Raw genomic sequence first — 26756 nt, 5'->3', positions numbered from 1 at the left:
CTGCGGTAACAGTTTACAACAACGTTCATTAACATTCGCTAACAAACAGTAATAGGAAGGCTCAACAGACGATCCTTGCCCAGGTTACAAGGTTATCTTGATTTAAAAAAAAAAGGGTATGGACATTTCCACAGTGTTGCTCAGGGGCAAAAAAAGATTCAGTTTATTTAACATACATTGACGTGTAACGGCTCATGCAGTCACAATATATGGGGGTAAGTTGTCACTTTTTGAAACCTGCTCTTTATTAGCACAAATTTTGATTAGAAAAGCTTTTTTTTTAAATACGGAATGTTTAAGTAAATAAATAAATGAAATAAATAAATATAAAGTAAATATATTTTATTTTATAAAATAAAATAAATTCAATCATTCATGCATTACTTAATTTAAATATATATATTAAAATATATAACTATTAAATATGAAAGAGCGCTGCAAAATACTAATGAGATTTTACACTGAGATTTACTGCAGCACAAGAGCAATAATGCAGGTGTGAAACCACCACACATCCATGATGAACCTGTGCATTATTTAAAAGCTGAAACAAATAAAGAACACGGAAGGAAGCTCAGAGTGCACACGCAGGAGAGATCCGAGCACAATAAGAACATCAACAGCATTCGGTTTGTAGCCACATGAGTGAAACCTCATTTTGAAAGAGCAAAATACTTTGATTTCATCATTCTGTTCTTGCATTGCCCCGATTTCAAAAGAGCAGACAGGAATGGATCCAACTTCAAGAGACAGCAGAAATCCATTTGAAACACGTCCTCGTCTCAAAGATTGTCCCATAGCTGGAGAAAAGAAACAGACTTTAACATCGAACCTCCATTTAGACAGCGATTGGCTTTAAAGAATGATTTAATTAAGTATTTGTGCATGGATGAGTGTCAGAGTGAAAGAATAAGTCATAATAATGATATTACTTAATGTATTTCATGTCCACCAGGATTATTTTTATGAATTGTTCATGGGTCACTCTGAAACAAGAGCATTTCACATTTCAAAAAGGTGATTTATAAGGATTTAAATGTATTTCTTCATAGTTGAAAAAAATACATTCTATAAGACAAAATAAATTGCTATAATTATCAATATAATTGTCACGAATCCGGTCCATGAACTTCCAATTTCATTGACTCTCGCACTACACACTGTTGCACATCACCCCGGACTACATTTCCCATCATGCATTGCACTCTTAGCCTTAGCCTTAGCCTTAGCCTTAGCCTTAGCCTTAGCCTTAGCCTTAGCCTTAGCCTTAGCCTTAGCCTTAGCCTTAGCCGCGTTCTCGGTTTTTGATCTTCGCCTGGTTTCCTGGATTTCTCCCCTGGTCTTGCCCCTTGTGATTCTGTCTGCAGTTCATCGACCCATGCTAGCCCTAGGATTATTCTTGTGTTTTGCCCGCCATATACCTGTCTGCCTCTGTTTGACCCTGCCTGCTTTATGACCACGTCTCTGTCTTCTCCACAATAAAGCTCTGCAAATGGATCCGCACGTCTCATGTCTCGTCAGCCCCGTAACAATAATGTTAATAAATTGCAATAATTATCCAAAATTAAATGAATGATTAATTCTATCAAAAATATGGAAAATTTTAAATAATATTAGTTTTTTGTTAAAACTTTGAATAATTTTTAGTTTTAGCATTTTTTTTTTTCATTTTTATAGTTATTATTTTGTTGTGTTTTTGTCATTTTAATTAGTTTTTTTTAATATGTCCATATAGTTTTTAATTTTTCTTCAGTTTTAGTTTTATTTATTTTAGTACAAGTTAAACTAAATGAAAATGAGAAATGTTGCACTGGCAACTAGATTAAATACAATTATTTGTTTTACATATTTCACTTAAAGTTGAAGTTATTTATTTTATTATTGATTTTAAAAACAAGTATTTTATGGTTATGGCTTTAGTTAATGATAATAAATATAATATTTAGCTGTAATAACAACAGCAGCAAAAAATAATACATATATACACACACACACACACACACACACATATATATATATAGCATTGTTTTAAGTAATCCAGTGACTGATCGATTTTACAAAACAGTCATGATAACAGGGTTAAAACATAATTATGAGAACCCAACAAAAGCATCAAATAAATTATATAAATGAACATACAGTTACTAGATTTTCGGGTTTTTAGGGAAATGCATGTAACAGCCCATAGTAAAAATTCTCCAAGTCATTACTTACTCATATGTTAATGAGGAACACAAAAGGACCCATTTGCTAGAATGGCCCTCATGGGCCCCGAGGTCTTTGTTGATGTAATTCAGAGGCCTGGGATTGACGTCCCGTCCCAGGGTCAATGTACCAGCTGTCTTCAGGTGTGAAACAGACTCCAGACGAGCTCCTGTGATAAAGCAGGGTCAGTGTTCACCATATACATGTCCAATAAACTTCACTGCACGCTTTCGCCTGTGCCATCCATTCACTGCAGTGGGGAAAAAAACAAGAAATGCTTTATGATCGATTACCTGTGGTGTCTCCATTTCACCTGATGAAGTAATCCTTCAGATCTGCTATTGAAGAAGGGGTCTGGTTCACATTTCTCCCGGTACACACCTCAGCAGGGGTGATTGGGTCCATCAGAACAGACTTTACAATCCCAGACAACAGGGTTTCTAGTTTCACGAATGCCTTTGAAAATCCTATTGCTCATTCAGCATGTCATTTTTAAAAGTTTGTAAAAACCCTTTTGTATCTAAGGAACCACAATAATTCTCAGAGAAAAGGCGATTTATGGGTTTACGCGGTTCGCTCTGATTCTAGGTCAGTATTTTTGCTGTAGTAATCAACATCCCGCTATGATTCATCACGGCTCTTCATCCGAGGCCAGAAGAAGTTTCTCAAGAGCAATATTCATCCATGCATCCAGGCGAAATGTATTCGTTTTCCTGTTATTTAGGACTGTGCCTTTAGGATTCTGTCATTTTTATTAGCATCAAACTCAAAGCCCAGAATACTGAGAAAAGCCCTCTTGCAAAAACACATCAATATTCGGCATGACATTAGGAAAAGACTCTAAATGTAGTTGGCCTCGAAGACAAAATCTGCTCTGAGATTTGAGCTAAAGGTTTAACAGGAAAATAAGAAGGCATAAAACATGTTTTTTCTTTTGAAGCACAAAGCTGAATTGTCAACACTGGCATGTAAATGGAGACTCTCGGGGGCTGTTCGAGCAGGAAACGTTCTTGCGTTTTGTCTGCACTGTTTTCTGTACCTATACATCAGCTGGATCTCTTTGGCCACTGCATTGCATCTTATGAACTAGAGAATGCATATATAACCTGTGAAACATTTTGATTTAAATACTGTAAGTTAGTTAAATTAAATAAAATTAAAATAAATAAATAACTTTTTTATTTGGTTTAACTTGATGTACTAAAATAACTAAAACTGAAAATAAAATTAATAAAAATGATCATATTAAAAAAATAATAATGTCAAAAACATAGTAAAAATTACTAAAACTTTACCTAAAATTAAAATGTAAACAGAAATTTCACAATAAAAAGGTTTCTCAAAATGCAGGGATTTTTGAGTTTATGAAAAGTGAATAGTTATTGTTAATTAAAATGTAAATTAATAAAAGATAATAAAAAATAAAAACAATCAAAAATTAAATATTTTAGGCTATTTGTTTAGTTCCATTACTGTCAGTCATTAGAGAACGGTGTTGTTACATTATTAAAATATCGGGGACTTCAAGCAATTATAGATTTACTATTTATAATATCTATAATTTATAATGTTTTAGATCAAACAGATTCAGTTTAGAAAAAAAGTTTGTTAATCTCTCAGGCATAAAACATTAAAAACGGTCTGTAAAGCCAACATAGGCTATGCCATATTTATGGCTATTTACCTGAATAACATCTTCTAAAATTCTAGCGCACCCTTGAGTAACCTGTAAATGCAAATATAACATGCACAGACAATTTTATTGTACCAAAGACTTCAGCAAAGGCTTTAGATATACAAAGACAATACACATTTACATTACTTACGAAAAAATGCAACGCGTAATATGGTGGAATAGTCCAGCCTTCTGAATAAAAGAGCCAATCACTAATCGGTAAAGTCATCGCGTCCAATCGCGTCAGCTGCAGTTAGAAGCTTCGGTTGGGAATGCGCGTTTAACTGCACATGAGCATTGGCTGGTCTAACCTGAAAAATAAGCTTTTTAATGCTGTTTGAGCCTTAGACACAAAATTTAGACAGTTGTCAGATTTCATTGGCGATTTCAAATATGAAGTTTAATAGTACGTTTGCTGCATTGCTTCGACGAATTTGATGTTTCCCCATTCAAAGAAATAAAAGCTGTTACTTGCATGACTGAAATAGTGTTACAAAGAGTGAAATGACTTTCCTTAGGGACTTACAAAGATCATTTGTCCTTGGTTGAGCATTTGCACATACATTTCTGTACTTGTGTAATGTCTGGCCTAAAATGCATCATCTTATCGTATACACACAAAGAAAGCTACATTACTCCACTTCACATCTTCTGGCCCAATCTTTTGATTTGAAAATGTAATAGTTAAAATACCAAACACAATAACAGGCCATAATATAAAGTCTATCGAATCAAGTTTTACTGCAAGGCTTCAGTTTATAACTCGACTATTGCACAGTCATGTCCCGTCTAAGCAGGCACATGTGGGACAGTCTTGGCTCATTCGGGGAGAGGACAAAAGCCTCTTTCACCCCGCGCAAGCACTCGGCTCCATTAGTGATGCATTCCTATTCAGATGAGGTCAAATTCCTTTTGCTCCCGGCTAATGGCTCGGAGAGACACGGACAGAGGAAGGCTACTGATGTCATAATGAGCCCGCCGAACCTACAGCTTCAAGACTGAGAGCGGGATCAGGTCCTTTATGTTATAAGAATGTCTTCAAATGTTGGATTTTAGGCTTTTAGCGATGAGGACCGGAGCCGTAATGTGCTCTTTTATGTTGTGTCTCTTACATAAAATAATATGACAGGGATAGAGGCACAGAAAGGGCAAACAATCTGTCTATAGGCGACTGTAGCATCTCTGAGAAGCCAAAAGATGTCCTTCTGATGCCCTGTGTTTGCCATGTGATACTGTCGAGAATCTGTAGGACTGAAAAATGCTTCTATAAAATATGAAGCATTAAACACTGTTTTCAACATGGATAATAATCATAAATGTTTCTTGAGCAGCAAATCGGCATATTAGAATGATTTCTGAAGGATCATGTGACTCTGAAGACTGCAGTAATGATGCTGAAAATTCAGCTTTGTATCACAGGAATAAATTACATGTTAAAATATATTCAAATGGAAAACAGTTATTTTAAATTGTGATAATATTTCAACATTTTTACTGTTTTTACTGTATTTTTGAGCAAATAAATGCAGCCTAGCTGAACAAAAGAGATGTAGCATTAAAAACCTTAATTATTCCACATTTTTAACCAGTAATGTATGTATATAGAGAGAGAAGATGTAATCCAGAGCCACAGAAATGAGGCTGCAGTCCATGTTTGAGGCACATTCGTTCTGGAAGGAACTATTCCATAACATTTATAACTAATGTCATGTCATATTTTTCAAGGGCCGGCATGAGAACTGTGGAGTGAGAAGAAACACGAGTCCAAGGCAGTGTCAGTGATTTCCTCCCCTCTGCAAAATCTGTTCCAGAAGTTTCTGCAAAATAAATGAATAAATAAAAAGCCTTTGGTCAGTTTTATTCCAAACGTCCATCATTTGTGGTCAGCAAGAGTTGGACACACCAAATGTTTTTGTCGAAACAGATCATAATTAATACTAGATGTCTGGGTGATTTCTTTTATCCCATAGGGTGCTTTAAAGAACAAATGCTGCATAAAAAAGCAATCATTGTAGTTTTAAGGAATTGTAGCATCTACTGTTATAGCATCTACTGTTTCTCATGAGTGTTGAAAGGTTCAGTTTGCAAAAAATTTCTCTATTCCTCACCAAGACTTTCCCTTCTGTAACATGTGTTAAAGGAATAGTTTACTCAAAAATGAAAATTTGCTGAAAATGTCCACACCCTCAGGTCATCCAAGATGTAGATGTGTTTGTTTCTTCATCAGATTTGGAAAAATTCAGCATTTCATCACTTGCTTACCAGTGGATGCTCTGCAGTGAATGGGTGCCGTCAGAATGAGAGTCCAAACAGCTGATAAAAACATCACAATAATCCACAAGTAATCCACACCACTCCAGTCCATCAATTGAATGAAGCCAAAGTATGCATGTTTGTAATAAACAAATCCGTCATTAAGACGTTTTTAATTTCAAACTGTTGCTTCCGGCTAAAATATGAGTCATCTATCTTTAATATTGCTTTCTCCAGTGGAAAAGTCATCGGGTCTGAATCAGGACAGAAATCTGCACAGATCAAGCACTGTTTACAAGCCAAAAACAGCTTTACAACAGGGGATTGACTTTTCACTGGAGGAAGTGTTATTATGGATTATGGACTCGTATTTAGCTGGAAGCAACGGTTTGAAGTTAAAGGGGTCATATGATGTGATTTAAATTTTTCCTTTCTCTTTGGAGTGTTACAAGCTCTTGGTGCATAAAGAAGATCTGTAAAGCTGCAAAGACTCAAGTCTCAAATCCAAAGAGATATTCTTTATAAAAGTTAAGAGTTAACCACACCTACCTAAAACGTCTCGTTCTAACACACCCCCACATATCTACGTCACGATGTGGGAAGATTTGCATAACGCCGCCCAAATGTTCACGCAAAGAAAGAAGGCGTAACTTTTATTCTCGCTGTAGTATTGTTGCTGCCGCTGCCATGTCGTGAAGACGCTGTGTGTTTGTGTTCTGTGTGTTTCGTTGTGAAAGCAAAACTACTTTGGTTGGTCTTCCAAAAGAGGACACAACTAGAAATCAGTGGTTAAGTTGTATTTACAGCACTGTTCCAGAACAGTTCAACCCAAATATTCAGATGTGTGCAGCACATTTTATGGAGGACTGTTTCCTGATCCTGGGAGAGTAGACTACAATGCCGGCTGTTCTGACTCACAGACTGTAAGTACGTTTTTATATTTAAAGGATTTGCCACTGATGATTCAAACGCGAGTTTTGAGCAGTGTAGAGTAGCGCTTGTTTGTCATTTCTTCGATCACAAATGCAGTCATGGTTTTATGTTTATGTGGCGCGATGCAATGCAACGGTAAAAAAAGACAGTATAAGTCATTATAATCAGTAATTATGTCCCCACTGGATGCAACAAATGCCTCGTTTATAATGGGTTTTAATGTTTTTGTCTCATCGCTCCGGCCGGACATCACAGTATGGTGAGGGACGTAACATTTCCGTCTCACGCTTGAGGTATTCGGCCAATCACAACGCACTTGATAGCTGGCCAATCAGTGTGTTTTTTTAACCTTAAACCGCATAAACACATTTCATTACACCAAATACATAAAATAATGTTCTTTTTAGCTGCATCATATGACCCCTTTAAAAACATCTTGATAGATTTGTTTCTTACAAACATGCTTTTCACTTCTCAAGATGTTAATTGATGCACTGGAGTGGTGTGGATTATTGTGATGCACTTAACAGACCAACTTTTTATTACAAATGAATCAAAACTGAAATACAACTAAAACTGAAATAAAAATAAGTTATTACCTATTTTTTAAAATTTAAAAACATTCAAATAAATTACATATTTGTATTATTTGAAAGCACATAACAAAAGCACATAATTACTAAAGATGAAAACTAAAATTTAAAAAAGGCAAATTCAAAATGTTAATAAGAACTATAATAGTATATAAGTAATACTAAAATAACATTGCTGTGACATCACTTTGTAGCCCCACCCATTGCTAAATCTCACTGGGTTAAAATCTCTCTCTCTCTCTCTCTCTCTCTCTCTCTCTATATATATATATATATATTTGTATATGCATGTACGTATGTATGTATATATATATATATTGTGATTGACTGTGTGCAGCAGGTTTGGACATTGTGTAAGGATTTATTCATCTCACTAAGTATGAACAGCAATAATAGTGATGCTTGACACGGCAAATAATAACATAAACAAATGCTGGTCAAAAGCTGCCAATCAATAGCATCATTCTGAGCCGAGCTGATTGTTACCAGTCAGTGTGATGTGTGAATGTGAAGACAGGCCTAGAAATGTGTTTTCTGACAGGAAATGTGTTGAATATCACTCTCTGCGTCAGGGACTAGTCTATATTTAGAGCGAGTAAGAGGTGTTTAGGAACAAAATACATTGGCCAAAATCAATTCCTACTGCTTACGGGGCGGAACGGGCTTAGAGAAGGCGTCCTCCTCGGGTCCGATTGAATTAGGGGGATGTTCTTAAGATAAACGCACACCTTGCGACGGCGTATTGGAAAAGCTTCACTTTCAGGATTAATGCTGAGAATTAATCTAATTCGTTGAACCAGGTAACGGCGACTCAAAACTTCAATCCCTCCCACCTGTGCTGTAAAGATTACTGATCCGAGATCAGCCTTCTAAGCTGCTCTCAGATCAGTCCTACACATCTGCAAACAATACGTCTACCTTTTTAAAGAGCTCTGCCCGCAGCCTGTTTGTCCGAGATGCCAGTTTTCTTTTCTCCTCTTCTGTTTTCCTCTTTTCTTCCTCTCTCCTCTTCTTCACCTCAGGCAGCTGGTTATAACTCCTGTCAACCAAAGCTCATAGTTAGCATGCGTGACATACTAGCTGCAGTTTATATATGAGCACTGACACAGAGCAAATGGAACGGAAAAGACAGTGTTGCAGAAGAAAGTGGCACCTGTGCATACAAAAGTCACTGCAATGAGGCCAGGGTGTTCTGGTGGTTGCTAGGGTATTTCAAGTGATTTTCAGAATGTTTTGGGGTGTTCTGGTTGGTTGCTTGGGTGTTTCGAGTGGTTTTCAGAATATTTTTGAGGTCCTCTGAGTGTTGTTGGGATGTTCAGTGTGGTTGCTAGGGTGTTTCGAGTGTTTTTCAGAATGTTTTGGGGTCTTCTGGGTGGTTGCTAGGGTGTTCTGCGTGGTTGCTAGGGTGTTGTAGGGGTGTTCTGGATGGTTGCTAGGGTGTTTCAAGTTATGTTCAGAATGTTTTTTGGGGTGTTGCTAGGGTGTTGTAGGGGTGTTCTGTATGGTTGCTAGGGCATTTTTAGTGGTTTTCAGAATATGTTTGAGGTCCTCTGGGTGTTGTTGGGGTGGGCTGTTTGGTTGCTAGGGTGTTTTGAGTGGTTTCAGAATATTTTTTAAGGTCTTCTGGGTGTTGTTAGGGTGTTGTTGGGGTGTTCTGTGTGGTTGCTAGGGTGTTTCGAGTGTTTTTCAGAATGTTTTGGGATCTTCTGGGTGGTTGCTAGGGTGTTTCAAGGTGATGTTCAGAATGTTTTTGGGGTGTTCTGGGTGTTGCTGGGATGTTCTGTATGGTTGCTAGGGCGTTTTTAGTGATTTTTGAGGTCCTCTGGATGTTGCTAGGGTGTTGTTGGGGTGTTCTGGTCGGTTGCTAGGGTGTTTCAAGTGGTTTCAGAATATTTCTTAGGTCTTCAGGGTGTTGCTAGGTTGTTGTTGGTGTGTTGTGTGTGGTTGTTATGGTGTTTTGAGTGGTTTTCAGAATGTTTTTGGGGTCTTCTGTGTGTTGATGGGGTGTTCTGTGTGGTTGCTACGGTGTTTTGAGTGGTTTTCAGAATGTTTTTGGGGTGTTCTGGGTGGTTGCTATGGTGTTTTGAGTGATTTTCAGAGTGTTTTTGGGGTCTTCTGGGTGATTTCAAGGGTATGTTGGGTGATTACTACTGGTATTTTCTTACTCGTAATACAAATAAAATCCACATTTGAGTCTCTCTGATAGTCTGGTCTCTCTTTCTATAAACTTTAATTTAAAAAAAGATTTTTAAGACAGAAGAAGCAAAGGTTTCATTAAAAGAAAAACAATGTATCATATTTCTATTGATCTTTTGTGAGATCAGAACACATCAGAGTCAGAATTAAGAAACAAACATTGAATATTTACACCGTTATCTGACATAACCGGCTTATTCAGTCATACACCACATCGGCGGCTTAAATCAAACTTCTGAACACGGGCACTCATTCGTGCAGAATCCATCCAGCCGTGCATCAGGGAGCTTTAATTCGGAAGCACAGTGAGACCAGATCTAATCGGATGAGGTTTCATTCAGCGGCAGCAAAACAAACAAGCTGTGAAAAGCACAATCAGGGCAGCAAAACCCTGCGGCCGCACAGACACACACAACACCTTCAATACAAATAGCACTGATACACCTGTGTGTGTGTGTGTGTGTGTGTGTGTGTGTGTGTGTGTGTCTGAAAGACAAATAAAGCAGGAAAGGTGTTTCTCAAAACCGGAACTGGCATGGTCTTTACTTCCTGGACCGCAGCTGTAAACTCTTTCCCATGATGCTTCTGTCTTTGGATTTCACAAGGCTTTCTGCAGAACAAACATACACACAATAAATGGGGTTTCTGCATAGGTAAACACTCATTTAATGACAAAATTATACTGAAGAAACTGTGGAATCTATGATTAAATGTTGGTCAAACATCAACTTGTTATGGATCCCCAAAATCAGAATAAAGTGGTGCACTCATTTAATATTAATCTACAATCAAGTCTCATTTTGAAAAATTACAAGAAGCAAGCCTTCTGTTTACAATATGTCCTCTGCAGTGAAATACAGGAATAATCAGGCCCACATTGAATTTATGGATGCAAAAAACGCCACAGATTTCCAACAGCTGTTATTTAAGCTATACACATACCTTTGCATGTTTATGTAATATTTTGTCTAATTTGATTATGCATTCAGCTGTCCATGTTTACAGCCATTCAGATTCTGTATGTGTGCTACATTAAACAATAAGAGGCCATGTGTTATACAGTGATTTCATCACAATTAAGAACCCTTAAACCAGCCTAATGTGGTTTTCTGTTCTCAAACTGATTTCTACTGGTCAGGTTTGATCAGGTCAGGACTTACGGGGCCGGGGGCCCCTGGGCTTGAGGTTATGTTTGGGCCCCATACCTATACTACAAATGCCCTCAACTAGAACATTATTATGGAGTAACACAAAATACACAAAAATTTAAATATGCTTTCAGGTTCATATATTGTATACAATTAATAGGCAACATGTCTAGCCTAGTCAAAGTTTACATGTGATATTAAATAGTCACTATAATACAATAAACAGGATGTGATCTCTCAGTTGAGATATCAAAACCCTGAAATAACACTGAGCAGAAAAAACCAAAGAGATGTATTATTATGAAAATGTATTGTCATATCTGTGTCCATTTATGTCAGATTCTTAAATTTAATAAAATCAATCTGAATAAAAAAAACATGTTGGCTATTAACAATCAAATGAAATCCCTATAAACAAAATCCATAGATGGATTTTGCATAAGTTATGTTAAGTTTAAATACAACATTTTAATGTCGAAATATTAAATGATTGCAAAAATGAAATAATGAGCTACTTTTTAAAATATGAAAGTAGGTGGCAGCAAGTGACTGTCTTAATGAGTGAGTTGAATCCTTAAATCAACCGATTTGTTTAAAATGCTAATTCATTTAACTTAGCAAATGACTGTACTTAGCCTGTTTGAACCATTTACTGGTCAGTGTAATGCTGAGGGAAAAAAAACACTACTATCTTTTTGTTTGCAATAATAATAATAATAATAATTTTACAACATCTTAAGACATGACTCATAAAATGAATTCAGAGTCAGTAATGCCTTTTATAATATTGCTAAAACACCTAAAGCAGGGGCGGCGAACGTCGGTCCTGGAGAGCCGCAGCCCTGCAGAGTTTTGCTTCAACCCTAATCAAACACACCTGAACAAGCTAATCAAGGTCTGAACGGTTACTAGGAAGCTACAGGCAGGTGAGTTTTAATTAGGGTTGGAGCTGAACTTTGCAGGGCTGCGGCTCTCCAGGACCGGAGTTCGCCACCCCTGACCTAAAGCAAGTAATGTTAGTGATGCAGTTTTAACTGTATTCAGACGGGGGCGATATTTCCTGCCTTTTAACAGCCACTGATATTCTCTCCAGTGTTCTGAACAATCCCTGCTCTCATTTCAGATGCTGATTTGATAAACAGAGTCTGTCTGAATATTGAGGACATGAAAGTGTTGTTCATTTCGACTGCATCTGAACGTGTATGAATGTCTTGATGCTGATAGCGTGTGCCGCACACCTCTGCTCTCGAGTGTCTGCGGTGAGCTGTGGGAGTTCTGCCTCTCCTGCGACCTCCTCTCCAGGGCTCGAACTCTGGCCTGTGAGCGCTGGATGAAATCAGGCCGTCTGATCGCTAAAGCCTCCTGCACACACAGAGCACACACTTTCATTAAAAAGTTTCATTAAAGTTCAAAGTCCAAAATCAAGATGTTCAAAGGTGCATTAAAGTCACAAATCTGTAAAATCTCTGATATCTTTGGCATTTATTATCTGTTATTATTATTAATTATTTCTGCTAGACACTATAACAGCTGTGTTTGGATCATGATAGCTGATTTCTAGCTGGTCTAAAATAGTCATTAGCTGGATTACCAGTTTAAAATGTATTTTCTACAAGCAAAAATATTCTCCTCTATAAAACCAAATAAATAAATAAAATACAAATTTTACAAAAGCAAAAAAATAAAAAAAGATTATGTGGATAATAATAAAAAAAATACAAATTGTATGTTGCAAGGAAAGAGAGATTAAATCCTAGAATTATTGTCTGTCTATCTATCTATCTATCTATCTATCTATCTATCTATCTATCTATCTTTTTTTTATCTATCTATCTATCTATCTATCTATCTATCTATCTATCCATCCATCCATCCAATACACAGATCTCAGTTTAAGATGGATGAGCAAAAACTTTCTCCTGGGAAAAAATGAAATTCACATTTTTACTAAAGTAAAAAATACATTATTAAAATACTATATGGATTTTGTATTATTAAATAGAAATTTATTTATAAAATTATTGTATTAATTTTAAATAATTACAAATTGTATGTTGCAAGGAAAGGGAGATTAACACCTAGAAAACTTTTTTTTTTAATTTATTTATTTATTTCTCAAAAAACTTCTCAAAACTTTCTCTTGGGAAAAAAATGAACCAACAGCTCACTAGGTTTCACTAGGAGAAAAACTCCAACTGTGTGAGATGCACTAATTCCACCATGACCAGAGTGTAAAGACCTCAATGTCTCTCTGCTGTCTATATAACATCCCCTCATCCTGCTAAATGTCAGTGTGTTTCAAGTGAAGTTTGTGTCTGAGGAAGCCAAAGGTCATTAGAGATCAGGTGTACCTGCTGTTGCTGTGTGGGATGTAGTTCTTCTCTGCTGGGCCTGCAGATTTATGTTGGCGATAACCGCAGCGGTGTTCAGGGCCAGGACGACGCATGCGCTCAAATCAGCCGAGTTATCTGAGAACAAAGAGACTGTGCATCATCCAGAGTCTCACATAGCAACCGTATCAGTTTTGGGGGCAATTCGGTTAAGTTGGAATTCAAGGCACTTTTTTATTCAATTATGAGAATCACAGGAGAGTTTTAATCTTGCCTTACTTTCATGGAGCCCGAACTTACAAAATACAGATGCTTGTGCGTATGAACATAAAAAACAGTACCACAGTATATACTGTATGTCAAAGTACCATGGTGCCTTTCATGGAATGGCATTCATAACCAGTTTAACTTCTGAAATATACAATATTTGAGTGTAAAACTGGATGTTTAAACTAGAGAAAAATAATGCTACTACCTTATCTGGTTAAATCCAACTGTTATGAGCCCAGAAGCATGCATTAAGAAAGAATATTTTGAACAATTTGAGTTCATGTTGTCTTTAAAATAAGGAGAGCATTAGCATTTCTAGAGCTATGGAAACAGTTTATTCTTTCTTCAGCCCCACAACATCCTATTGGAGGAGAAAATGGTAAAAAGACAGAATAAAATCTGGTATCAAACACTTTTCCTCTAATTCACTGTCCTGACTCTAAAAACTTAATTTAATCAAACTACAAACAGTATGTTTTGTATTTTATACTGAAACACAATAAATAAATAAAGTTAAAATAAATGTCAAAATAACTTAATTTAAATTAATTTATAAATAAACTGAGAAACAGAAGATTGTCTCACTTTCTAATTCTAAATTCGCGAAACATTCTTATGAATAAAATTCTTCTTAATGTCATTTTTTAACTTAACTTCTTTAAGAAGTATTTTTTTGAATAAAAATATTATTTTTTCTTATCTGGTGTATACACTGACTATCAAAGTACTTTCGCTTTGCTGTTGTACCTCCATGGAATGGCTTTCATAACCAATGTTACTTATGCAATATTTCATATTTGAGTGTAAAACTGAATGTTTAAACTAGAGGAGAGAACTTGATTTTATACATATAAATCCAATTGATATGACACCAGGAACATGTCAGTTTTGGTTTTATATTGTTTTTAGAAAAAGAAGGAGCATTTCTATAGATACTAAAACAGTTTATTCTTTCTTCGGCCCCACAATGTCCCATTGGAGGAGTAAAATGGAACAAAGTTAATCAAAAAGAGATGCAGAAAAGCTGCCTGGAGCAAACATCCCATAAACAGCACAATAAACAGACACAGAAAGAGATTTTTTTCAGAGAACACATTTATCTGATAGAAACAGCCCGTACAGTGTTCAGTTTAGCTTGGTTTGTGTGTAGGTAATCTGGAATTATAACTGATTACAAGATGCTTTTAAAGAGCATTTACAGGGTTTCTAAATGAAAGACTGCTGAGGAACAGAAGCACAGCGCAGACAAACTTGATCAGAGATTTGTAATACACTTATGTTCTTGCCAAATGCTCGCATAGAAAAGCAACTTGGGCCCAGACCGGATCTGCAGACTCTGATTTTCAAGAAAATCCAATAGATTTAAACATGGTAATAAACGGTGTTAAATACGTTTCTACAACACTATATTTTTAGTTCAGCAAATATGCATTACATTTCTATTTCAAATAAATACTGTTCTTACACAAAAATATGAATCAGCACATCCGTTTTCAACAATATTAATAATAAGAAATGTTTTAGAGCAGCAAAGTAGCATATCAGAATGATTTCTGAAAGATCATGCGACACTGAAGACTGGAGTAATGATGCTGAAAATTCAGGAATAAATTACATTTTAACATATATTCACATAGAAAACAGTTCTTTTAAATTGTAATAATATTTCACAATATTACAGTCTGAACATAAATGCAGTCTTGATGAGCTTAAGGGATGTCTTTAAAACATTTTATATTTTAGAATGTTTAAAAAATTGTGTAACATTTTTAAAAGAATAATAATTTAAAAATAAAATAAATTATTGATAAAAAATGAATAAATTCCATTTGTTAAAAAAAGAAAAAAATAGCTTTTGCCAACAAGGTTGGCTATTTGCACTCAGTGTAAATATACACTGGCATTAATCAAACCATGAGCTTTTGAGTCACAAGTTTATATCAAGAGCAGCAAGGCTTTATGAACCATACCATCATACAAATCTATGTTAGCGGTGTCTTTTGGGTAAATTCTGTATTTATGGTATGTAGGACAACAAGCAGGCATCTCTGTTTGGTGGCCGAGAGACCCAAAGTCCATTTTAATAGTGTGAAAAATATTTCAAATTAAAGCACTGGGCTCATAATGCATGACATTTTCTGATTTTAAAACGCTGAGAACAAAACATAACAAACTCTGGTGCAGTTCATTAGTTCCTATATAAAGCAAACTAGTGTTTTCAGAACAGTGTTAGTGTTAGTCTCTCACCTGATGGAGGATGGATGGTGTTTTTTCAGGTGTCCTCCAGTATGTAAAGCCTACAGGTTCAGGCCTCGAAGTTTCTCTGTCTGGATAAAAAAAAAGAAGTCCACTTTGAGTTGCATTTCCGCGTTTTTCATTGAGAAATGGAACATAAAGCCAACTAAAGAGTTTCTTTTTGCGTATGATATCAAACCAGCAGCGTTTCCTGCCACTCCTGTGTCACAATAAGGCCGATCTTCCTGCTGTGTGTGTTTACACTGTCAACAGAGGTCTGCTTAGAGCGACTTAACCTGCATCACTTACAGGTGTCATGGAGAGATCTCCATCTGACAGACACGGCTGTGATGGATTGTGCTCCGTCAGCGTTTCCATGGAGATGCAGTCACAGCATCTTCTGACAGCGAAGGTGGCAAGCTAACTATTTCTTGTCGTCGGTTTTTTAGGCAAGTAATCACACTTCACTCTGGCAGCTAATACCTGACAGGCAGCTATTTTCCCAGCATGCTCCCGGTTCGCGGGGCAGGGCGGCACACACTCTTGACAGCCGCTCAGGTGTTGTGTGTCAGCTTCTGCGTCGTACTGTATTTATGTATTCACACAATACAATTCGTAATACAAAAAAAGCCGTAATTACCAGTGGGAAACTCTGGGAAGCTTTGGCTTTCCGAGTTGAGGGCGTGTCATTTAAGAGTCGCGGTGGAAACAAATTGGTTTGGATCAAAATTAAAGCTGAAGTGTGTAAATTCTGTCTCATGAGCATCACCATATAAAACTGCAAAATAATGACTGTTTTCAAACAATACTGAGCAGTCTCCACCAGCAGATAGCCCCGCCCCCGAACAAATCCATTGGTTGAGGATAGTTGAATCATTTGTAGCAGTATATGAATGATAAAATAAATACAGCATCAATTACACATCAAGGGCTGTTCGATTAATTAAAATGAACAGAAATGGTGATACTGCTTACCATGATTGATGATAAAAAAAATAAAAAAAAATTTAATTAATAAATGTTATTATTACTATTATATAATCTGAAATACTCAATTTTTTATTAAATACTAATTTTTTTTACTGTGAAATATTAACATAGAAATATCTCATTTTCTTTATTATATGAATTTAATATTTTTTATTATTTCATTTTTGTCAATAACATTTCTATCAGAAAAAAATATTATTTCACAATACAATTATTATAATTTAATTGATATTTTTACAGTTAAATGTTACAATAATAATTTTTAATGATTTTCTATTTATAACAATAATAATTTCACAGTTATTATTATTATTATTTTATATTGATATATTATCACATATTTGTTTGGTCAGCTTGTGCAACCCTACAAACAAATATTTTGTATCAGAAAAATTGCAAAGTTGAGCAATGGAAAGTTAGTCACCTAAGTTCTAAATAAAATCCCTGTTTTTCTTTTAGGAAATGAAAAGAGAGGCTAAAAAAGGGATTTTCCCAACACATTTCTTTAATTCCCTTTAAAACCATGCAATTTGCTCCAGAATCAAAGCAGAATTCATCTCTTTTCCACCACTGTTTTGGGATTCAACAGACAGGTGATCTGGCAACACAGTGTGATCCAGAGCGACAGGCAGCAAGTGTCTGTCATTGACCCTTAGTCACTCATTCTGTGTTTACAACCGAAGAACGGCCTTCACACACACTCACACACACACACACACACACATACACATTGATCAGCATGGCGCTCATGTCCTCTCAGAGTCACACACCATCTGGAGCTGGTGAGAAAAAAGAAAAAAAGAGAGAGAAATTCCCAAACATTTCTGTTGTAAACACTTGTGGAGGAGTAAGTGCTCGTCGTTCCTGCATCGCTGCCTCCTCCTCCTCCTCCTCCTCCTCCTCCTCTTTCCCCTTGACTCGGCCCTGCTCTCACGGCTGTGATTACAGTGACGCTGCGGCAGCATCATTATACGCTCGTCACCTGCTGACAGACCCCAGAGAAAAGATCCCAGCAGCAGCAGCAGGAGAAGCAGGAACGCTGAGAGGATGACGGCACTGAGGGAACCACCGCATGAGACTGAAAACCTAATACTGCTCTGTCCCTGACTCCAACCAATCTGCTTCTGAACCAAAACCATCCGTTTCTGAGTCCAAACAGTCTTCCCTTGACTCCAAACAATCTGTCCCTGGCTCTAAACAATATGCACGGCTACGAAAACTCATCCCAGACTCCAAAAACTTAACTTTGACTCCAAAAACTTTCCAGTAAGTCCAAACACTCAGCTCTGACTCCAAAACTCTTTATGTAAGGTAAAATAACTTCATTTCATCAAACTAAGAAGAGATCAGAATCTGATGTATGTTGTTGTTGTTGTTTTATACTGAAGCTCAATAAAAAAAATTCAACTAATTAAGAAACAGAAGATTATATCTCACTTTCTCTGTCTTTTTTTTTTGCAGAATAACTTGGCGCATAAAAGGGCCAGATTCACAAAATAGAAGAATAAAATTCTTCTTAACTGTCATTTTCTTCTTATTTTCAAACTAAGAATATTTTGTATACCTAAAAAAAGTTCTTAAGACAAAACTTAAGAAGAACTCAAATCTTGAAAAGAATGTCTTAATATCTTAATATCTTACCACAGAATATCACAGAACACTGATTATTTAATGTACATTTTGTTCACTTTTTACCCCAAAAATCTTTCGTAGTGCAACTGTAGAAACATTAATGATATGCACAACTTAGATTTCTGCATGAAGCAATTCACTGAATTTAATAAAGATGGTATTTTATACCACCAGTGTGTAAAGCTCAAACCTCCCATACATAATTCACCGGTGTCCTCGGCCAAGTTGTTCATTCAGAAATTTCATATGCCATCTTAGTCAATACGCACCATTTGGTCTTGGTCCATTAAGTTTGGCAGGAGTGCTGAGCAACACTGGAGTGATGGGAGACTTCAGTTTCTGCTGAAAGAACACACTGACTTTAGTTGTATAAAAAACAGATAACATGAATGTGATTTCATTAGATAACAGATCCTGCAGTATTTGAAAGCATGTGCTGCTTCATGGTTTGATATCTTCTGATCTAATGCAATGACATTCATATGCATTTCAAGTCTGACTTAAAGTAGTTCACCCAAAAATGAACATTTGCTGAAAATATAATCACTCTCAAAGCCATCCAAGAAGTAGATTAGATTGTTTCTTCATGGAAACAGATTTGGAGAAATTTCACTCACCAATGGGCTGTGAATGGGTGCCGTCTACAGTGGATTATTTGTGGATTATTGTGATGTTTTTATCAGCTGTTTGGACTCTCATTCTGACGGCACCCATTCACTGCAGAGCATCCATTGATGAACAAGTGATGTAATACTACATATCTCCACATCAGTTCTGATGAGGAAACAAACTCATTTATATATTGGATGGCCAAAGGGTGAGTACATTGTCAGCAAATTATCATTTGTGGATGAACTATTCCTTTAAGTGTCCAAATACTAAGCTTAAAACCCTTGTGCTCTCCTCATTTGGGAGTCACACTCATGGTCTTCACGGTCAAAAGTGACCGGACACCTGAAATGTAACTTTTTTTCTTCAGTAAAATCAATCTAATATATTTTTGTTCAATAATATTTTTTTTCTTTTGTATATTGAGAGAATTTTATGGTACTAATTAATATTCATGCAATAATTATGATAAATTTTTCCTATTGAAATTGTTTTCCCCCTACTTTTTACAAATTATTTTTCAATTAATGTAGTATTTCAGATTAAAATAGAGACTAGGACTTTAAAATTTTTTTCTTCAGTAAAATCAATCTAATATATTTTTGTTCAATAATATTTTTTTTCTTTTGTATATTGAGAGAATTTTATGGTACTAATTAATATTCATGCAATAATTATGATAAATTTTTCCTATTGAAATTGTTTTTTCCCCTACTTTTTACAAATTATTTTTCAATTAATGTAGTATTTCAGATTAAAATAGAGACTAGGACTTTAAAATCCAATTTTTGAAGGCAGAATAGCACCTCCTGATCAGAGCAAAAAAAATGCTAATTAATATTCATGCAATAATTATGATAAATTTTTCCTATTGAAATTGTTTTCCCCCTACTTTTTACAAATTATTTTTCAATTAATGTAGTATTTCAGATTAAAATAGAGACTAGGACTTTAAAATCCAATTTTTGAAGGCAGAATAGCACCTCCTGGTCAGAGCAAAAAAAATGAGAAAAACCTGTCATTTCATGGTGTAACCACTAGATTCCTGTATAGGACTCTATAGAGAGCCTTGTGAATTCACTAGTTGTTTTTATACATAATTGTTTACTTTTATTAGGTTGTGGGTGTAAATGTATATTAAGGCATTCTCAAGGACTCCTCTGTGTCAAGGTTTATATTTTTTGTTGTTTTAAATGTTTATTTGAAGTGTAGGTTTTTACATTATTATTACTACATTCAAACCTGAACACACAGAAAGCATTTCAATTCTATACAAATTTTACAAAAATGAACAGGAATGCTTTATCAGAGTTTAATCCTTCTGGGTCTGATCTGATTTTAACCTCTTATTTCAGGCTTCTGACTCATTTTCGCTATATGTTTATAGCCATACCAGTTCAGTTGAGTATGTATAATTCTGTATGTGTGTGTCTGTGAGTGTGTGTAAGTAAGTGTGTGTGAGTGGATGTATCTGTTTTACACTCTTGATGTTTTAGAGTGTAACCCCTTCCTTGCTGTCCACTTTTTTTACTGCACTGTAGTTGAATTATTGTTTTTATTTTACATAGTTGCAGGGTTACAGTCACACCAGTTCATAGGTGTGTGTGTGTGTACAAGTGTGTGTCCGCGCGTGTGTGAGTTGGTGTGTTGATTTTGCACTCTAGATGTTTTAGAGTTTCACCCCTTCATTGCTGTACAATTTTTTTCTGCATTGTGGGGGATTTGTAGATTGTACACACAAAAAGACCATGAGTGTGACTAATTTTTTTTACGACCACTTTTGTCCAATTTTTTTTGTGTTCCCATCCCAAGTGCCATAAAAGTCACCAAGTTTCAGACCATTCAGGTGAAACTACGATTTTTAAAAATTCTAAATATAAAATTCTCCGGTCAAAATTGACCGAAGACCGCACAAGGGTTTTAAACATAAAATGACTGAAGTGAAAAGATAGAAAGGTTTGAGCGATTCACAAATGCTATTGGATTTGTTTCTATCCTCTGGGTCCCACAGCACTGTTGTGATCCTGTTGTTGGCTCAGATGCAGTTGGATCTATTCGTTCCTAAATCTGTTCAGAATAGATCCAAGCACCTGCTGACAGAGCGGTTTTATCTCGACTTCACGCAGCACCCAGACAGCCACTGAAGTTCACGTACTTGACAGTCATCCAGAGATTTCTCTCTTTCCCTCCTTTCAGATTTCTATTGCTCTCTCTCTTTCTGGCATCAGTAGGCACTAAGGTAAATCAGGTCTGAGAGCTCGGCTGTTCATTTCCGGGGTTTGTTCCCAGTAAAGGTGAGAGTGATTGTTGTGCGGGGTTCAGTGGTGGCAGAAAGTCTGGGACTTTGAAAGCTTTTATCTCCAGTCTGGATGACTCAATCGCTCTGAACTTCTGGGCAAAAAAAAAGTTTTCAGCTGTACAATTTGTATGATACAGGGGAACTGTCTCACGAAACTCTCACAGAAAATCTTATTTTCATTTAAAAACTGCAGCTTTCTAAAATGTAAAATATAAAAGCTGAATCTAAATGATTTAGTGGATATCTGATAGTCAGATTACTACGCAAGAACAATTTTCCTCTCCAAAGAGCAGATAAGCCATTATCAAGGGACACTTTAAAACCATTCAGAAAGTAATTTATAACTCAAACTCTCTTTGTCAGAACTGAATATTAGAATACTGCATACTGGACAGTGTACACTGACATTTGAAGTACGGGAAACAGAATGCAGTATGTATCTGGACTGTTACATTTTCTGCCACCGTTATTGGTTAAAGAAGTAACAGCACATCTCTCCCAACAAGACACACGATTTAAGGAATAACCTTAAATATGAGCAATAGTCACAGTGATGATTGCCTTAGCAAGCACCATTAATGATAAATATGTTAGTACAGTAGTACATTGTTCTCACTTGACCTCATTATGTTGCATGGCTAATTCGGCGAGTGGCATCCAGTCTCGGAAAGTTATTTTGAATTTTGAATTGAATTTTGTGCAAAGATGTCTTTTGGTAGTTCAGGCTAATACAAAATCAGGCCAATTAAATAAAAATTTAAATAAATAAATAAAAACAATAAACAACAAATAAAAAAACAATAAAATAAATAAATACATAAAAATGTCAAATGTTTAAAATGCATTAGAAAAATGTGAAAAAGTTATCTGAAAACAACTCTTATGGTATAAATAAATAAAAATAATAATAAAATGAAATAAACAAAAATATATATAAACAATAGATAATTAAAAATCATACAAATTAAAATAAAAAAATAAAAGTAAAAGTTATCTGAAAACAAGTCCTATGATATAAATAATAATAATAATAATAATAAATGTAACAAGTAAATTATAATTGTAAATTATATAATTGTACAAGACTTACTGCATTCACCCCACTCTCCAGCCACCCAGCTAAACACATAGAAACAGAATCAGTCAAAGTTTATCAGGAAAAACAGGTGCCAAAGTGTCATGTGTGATACAAGAAACAACAGTGTCACAGTGACATCTACTGGAAATAAACTAGATAAACTACAGTATAGTTGCAGAAAACCAGACCACAAAATGTAGTGCTAGGGAATGCTAGTTTTAAAAGTAATGCTACTTTTTTTTTTTACGTTATTCATAATAAGATATAAATTATAAAAGTTTTTTATGTATTAATGTATATTAAATGTACTAACTACACATTTTTATAAAATTATAAAATACATCATTACACAACACTGAAATGTTTGAGCTATTTTAAATAACAGGAAACATGTATTACACAATCAAATGTAATTTTTTTGACAAATTAAGATTTCTGTGTTGATCTGCATGCACTGAATATATATATATATATATATAAAGGTACAATAGATAAATAAAGAAAATAAATCAAATTTAAAAATGCTTCAAATTCATTAGAAAAATCTGAAAAGTTATCTGAAAAATTCTAACAGTATTTATTAAGTAAATAAATAAAAAAATATATCAATGTACAATACATAAATAAAAACAAAAATTTAATAAATAAAACTGAAAAATGCTTTAAATTCAACAGAAAAATCTAAAAATTTCTATTTTTTCCCTTTTTTTTTATCTGAAAATGTTCTCTGAAAATAAACTTCCTGCTGTGACATCACTTCCCTTTCCTGTTATTCTTTCTTACCTGGCACCTACTGTTGTCATGGTGGTTGTCAGAGATGTCCGTCAGTATCACATGTCTTTGTATGGGCAGCCAGCCGAAGCGAACTGGAGCGAGAGCGCAGAACTGAGCTCTTTCTGCAGCAGGAGCAGCTTTAATGTGAACAGACTCCAGGCTGCTCGAGGAGCTTTCACACACACTGGGACAGACGCTAGGGGTCTGATTCCTCCTGCGCAGAGAGGAAACATCAGGACATAGTGGGTTACTTCCCACTGTCTCATTCGGGAGAACTGGCATTGATACTGTCCTGTCCGCAAACTGAGGTATTTGATTCTGAAGCCGACGTGATTGGAGTCTCTCCAGTGTCTGAAGCCATTTGTCCATCCTGCCACCCTCTATGCAGCTCAGCGGACGAGCTCCGCGAGGGGGCTCATTCACTTGCGCTGCGGGGCCCTCGTAATAACCCCGCTCCCCAGGCCTCCTCCATGATGAGGACCTGTGAAGGAGACTTGTGCTGTTTTTGCCAGCTGCACCATGGGGCTGAAGTAGCTGCCGCCAGCCCTCAGGCTTCACGTCCTCCATAATAAAACTCTGAGAAAGACATTGAAAATGGATCTTAAAGGGATAGTTCACCCAAAAATGGAAATGTTGCTGTTCATTTACTGACCCTAAGGCCAAGATGTAGGTGACTTATTGTCTTCAGTAGAACAGTAAAGAAGATTTTCATCTGAAACCGTGGTCCTTGGTGATTCATTAAATATGTTAAATAAATAGTCAGTGGCTGCACGTTTTTGAGAATAAAAAAGCTTATCAAGAAAGACAAATTTAATCCTGATGATATCTTGAGGTCTTAGGAAGCGAAACGATTGGTCTGAGCAAAAAAGAGAACATTATTTACAACATTATAACCTGTAATCCAGAGCCTCAGGCAAGTGGGGAAATCCGATTATTTTCCACAAACTGATTCTTTTGGACAGTTCATGTCAATAAATTGGTTCACTGGCTTGTAATCATGCAATGATGTAACATATACACAATTATATTATTAAAGCACCCAATAGTGATATGAAACGTGTACGTTTTACTTGTCCAAAGCATATAAAGTGTTTTTACATAAACCAAGAGAAAAACTTTCATTCAACCATAAAAATTTTGTCATATGAGAGTTGTTTTATGTATTCCTTTTGAAGTTATATACTCATTTGGTCCCTTCATTAAAGTGCTCGGTTCACACATGCGCATATCAGCGGCTCATCGGTCTTCGTCCGAGTTGAACTGTTTCCTCAGTTCAGTGGCTGTTGGAGGAACTGAAGCACTGGATGAGTTCATTCATCATAGGATCAGATGCATTTCGAGTCAGAGTGACTGTCAGACGTCTAAAAGTGAGTTTTGATTGAGGAACTTCCATTGGACGATTCAGTCCAATTTGGTGAACTGGTTCATTCAGTTCACTAAAAGAACTGGTTCAAAAGAATGATTTGTACGCAAAATGGACATAACTCTGGGCTGTGTACCTAAACTATGGATTATAGGAAATAATTTTGTAAATAATGTTTTGTTTCTTGCACAGACCGATCGTTTTGCTTCATAAGACCTCAATGCATCATCAGGAGCCACGGGTATTTATTTTCTGTTGCCTGATATGCTTTTTTATTCTCAAAAATGGGCAGCCGTTGACTTGCATTTTATAGATCATCAAGGACCATGGTCTCAGCTAAAAATCTTCTTTACTGTTTTACTAAAGAAAAAAAAGGCACCTATACCTTGGATGGCCTGAAGGTGAGTAAATTAACATCAAATTTTCATTTTTCGGGAACTATCGCTTTAAGAACGCTACATTTTCTCATAAAGTCAACGTACAGGCACATCCACTCTTTTTTCAGTAAAAAATACACCAAAACACCTTAAAAATATACATTCTCTGAGCTGCTTTCAGATTTTTCTATTGCTTTTGGCAAATAGTTTCATAGATTTTTACAGTGACGTCCTGATTGAGCTCAGACTGCTTTGTCAATACAATCCTACACAAACACACTTAAAAAAGCCAATACTCAACAAGCTGACATGGCAGCATGCACGGTAAGCAGAGCAGTTTACCTGCGTCACACGGCTCTGAAGAGGACGACACAATTTGACTTCTGTGACAATCCCAGCTTTCCTTCCATGTCTCCTTCTCTCACAGTGTGAAGAGGGGCCACTGGTGCCGTCTCCTCTCAGCCATGACTATAAATGTGTGTGCTAGTCTGAAGGAACAAAAGACTTACAGAACAACTTTTATTTTTCACTGGGAGAGAGATGTGTGTGTCAGTGTGTGTGAGTGTGTGTGTGTTTGCTCGCAGCCAGTAAATACCCCCTTTTTCAACCTGGACATGTTGGCTTGGAATTGTTTTGTTTACTCTTAGAGATGCCTTTAACGTTTGTCTTGTAGTCACAAAGGAGTCTGCAGTTTAACACAGATAACCTAAAGTGAAAAAGCATTATCTGGATAAACTGTATACTTTGTACTACTTGCATTTTCTTTTCTTTCAGTGTTTTTTTAAAGGAAAAGGAAACTAGAACATATTTGGAGAGTGCAAAACTCACTGCCACAATGGATTTTGTGGGTGGTTTGACAAGCTAATGAGTGGGTGGTTGCTAGGTAGTTGCTTGCTAGTCAAAAAGCTCCAACTTTTCCCCTACTATATATGGTGAAAAACTGTATAGGACATTACATTGTAATTTTACGGTAGTATACCATTTTTGGAAGTGAAAAAGAACCTATAATTTACAGTGAATAACCGTAAATTGACATTCCCAGAATTCCCTGCGTTACATTTCAGATTTGATGTTTTTTTTGTTGTTGTTGTTGTTGAAATAACTGTTTCTTCTTAGTTTTTTCTTATCAGTTTTGTACAGTAGGGTTGTATGTTACAGCTAATGTTGTTAAATTAATGTTTATTACATTATTTCAGTTACGTGTGTGTTACCATGGTGATGTTTAGTGTTTGTGTGAATGACACTGTGCACCTCCTATATATGTTCATATTAAAAAGCTGCTTGTGATGGGCTTTGATTCATCATGTAACTTTCTCATCACCTGCTTTTGATGGTTATCAGTGTATTACAAAGGTACAATACAGATTTCAGTACTTCAATAGGTTGGTATATTAACATTATATCAGTTAATGAAATTACGGTATTTAAATGTAAATTTAATTTAAAACCGTAAAACCTAAAATGTGACCCTGGACCACAAAACCACTCATAGGTAGCACAGGTGTATTTGTAGCAATAGCCAACAATACATTGTATGGGTCAAATTTATCGATTTTTCTTTTATGCCAAAAATCATTAGGATATTAAGTAAAGACTATGTTCCTTGAAGATATTTAGAAAATTTCCTACCGTAAATATATCAAAAACTAATTTTTGATTAGTAATATGCTTAGCTAAGAACTTTATTTGGACAACTTTAAAGGCAATTTTCTCAATATTTAGATTTTTTGCGCCCTCAGATTTCAAATAGTTGTATCTCAGCCATTATTGTCCTATCCTAACAAACCATATATCAA

At 35.8% G+C, this 26756-nt stretch overlaps 1 protein-coding gene across 1 annotated transcript; it reads right to left on the bottom strand.

The window, feature by feature from the left end:
* Positions 1-5612: 5612 nt before the first annotated feature.
* Positions 5613-25391, bottom strand: LOC107567799 (uncharacterized). The gene is made up of 10 exons (XM_016253565.1): positions 25303-25391; positions 23230-23796; positions 18730-18802; positions 15851-15930; positions 13613-13628; positions 13355-13471; positions 12242-12391; positions 10402-10465; positions 8578-8698; positions 5613-5697 (listed from the first exon to the last, which is right to left on the bottom strand). Exons 2-10 carry the CDS (start codon positions 23785-23787, stop codon positions 5656-5658), a joined length of 1221 nt encoding a protein of 406 aa, XP_016109051.1. The 5' UTR covers positions 23788-23796; positions 25303-25391; the 3' UTR covers positions 5613-5655.
* Positions 25392-26756: the final 1365 nt, after the last annotated feature.

The sequence above is a fragment of the Sinocyclocheilus grahami genome, unplaced genomic scaffold, assembly GCF_001515645.1.
Source record: "Sinocyclocheilus grahami isolate Dianchi unplaced genomic scaffold, SAMN03320097.WGS_v1.1 scaffold1189.1, whole genome shotgun sequence".
Lineage (NCBI taxonomy): Eukaryota > Metazoa > Chordata > Actinopteri > Cypriniformes > Cyprinidae > Sinocyclocheilus > Sinocyclocheilus grahami.
Note: the sequence above shows the minus strand (reverse complement) of the source record. Positions and strands in the feature narration are given on the sequence as shown.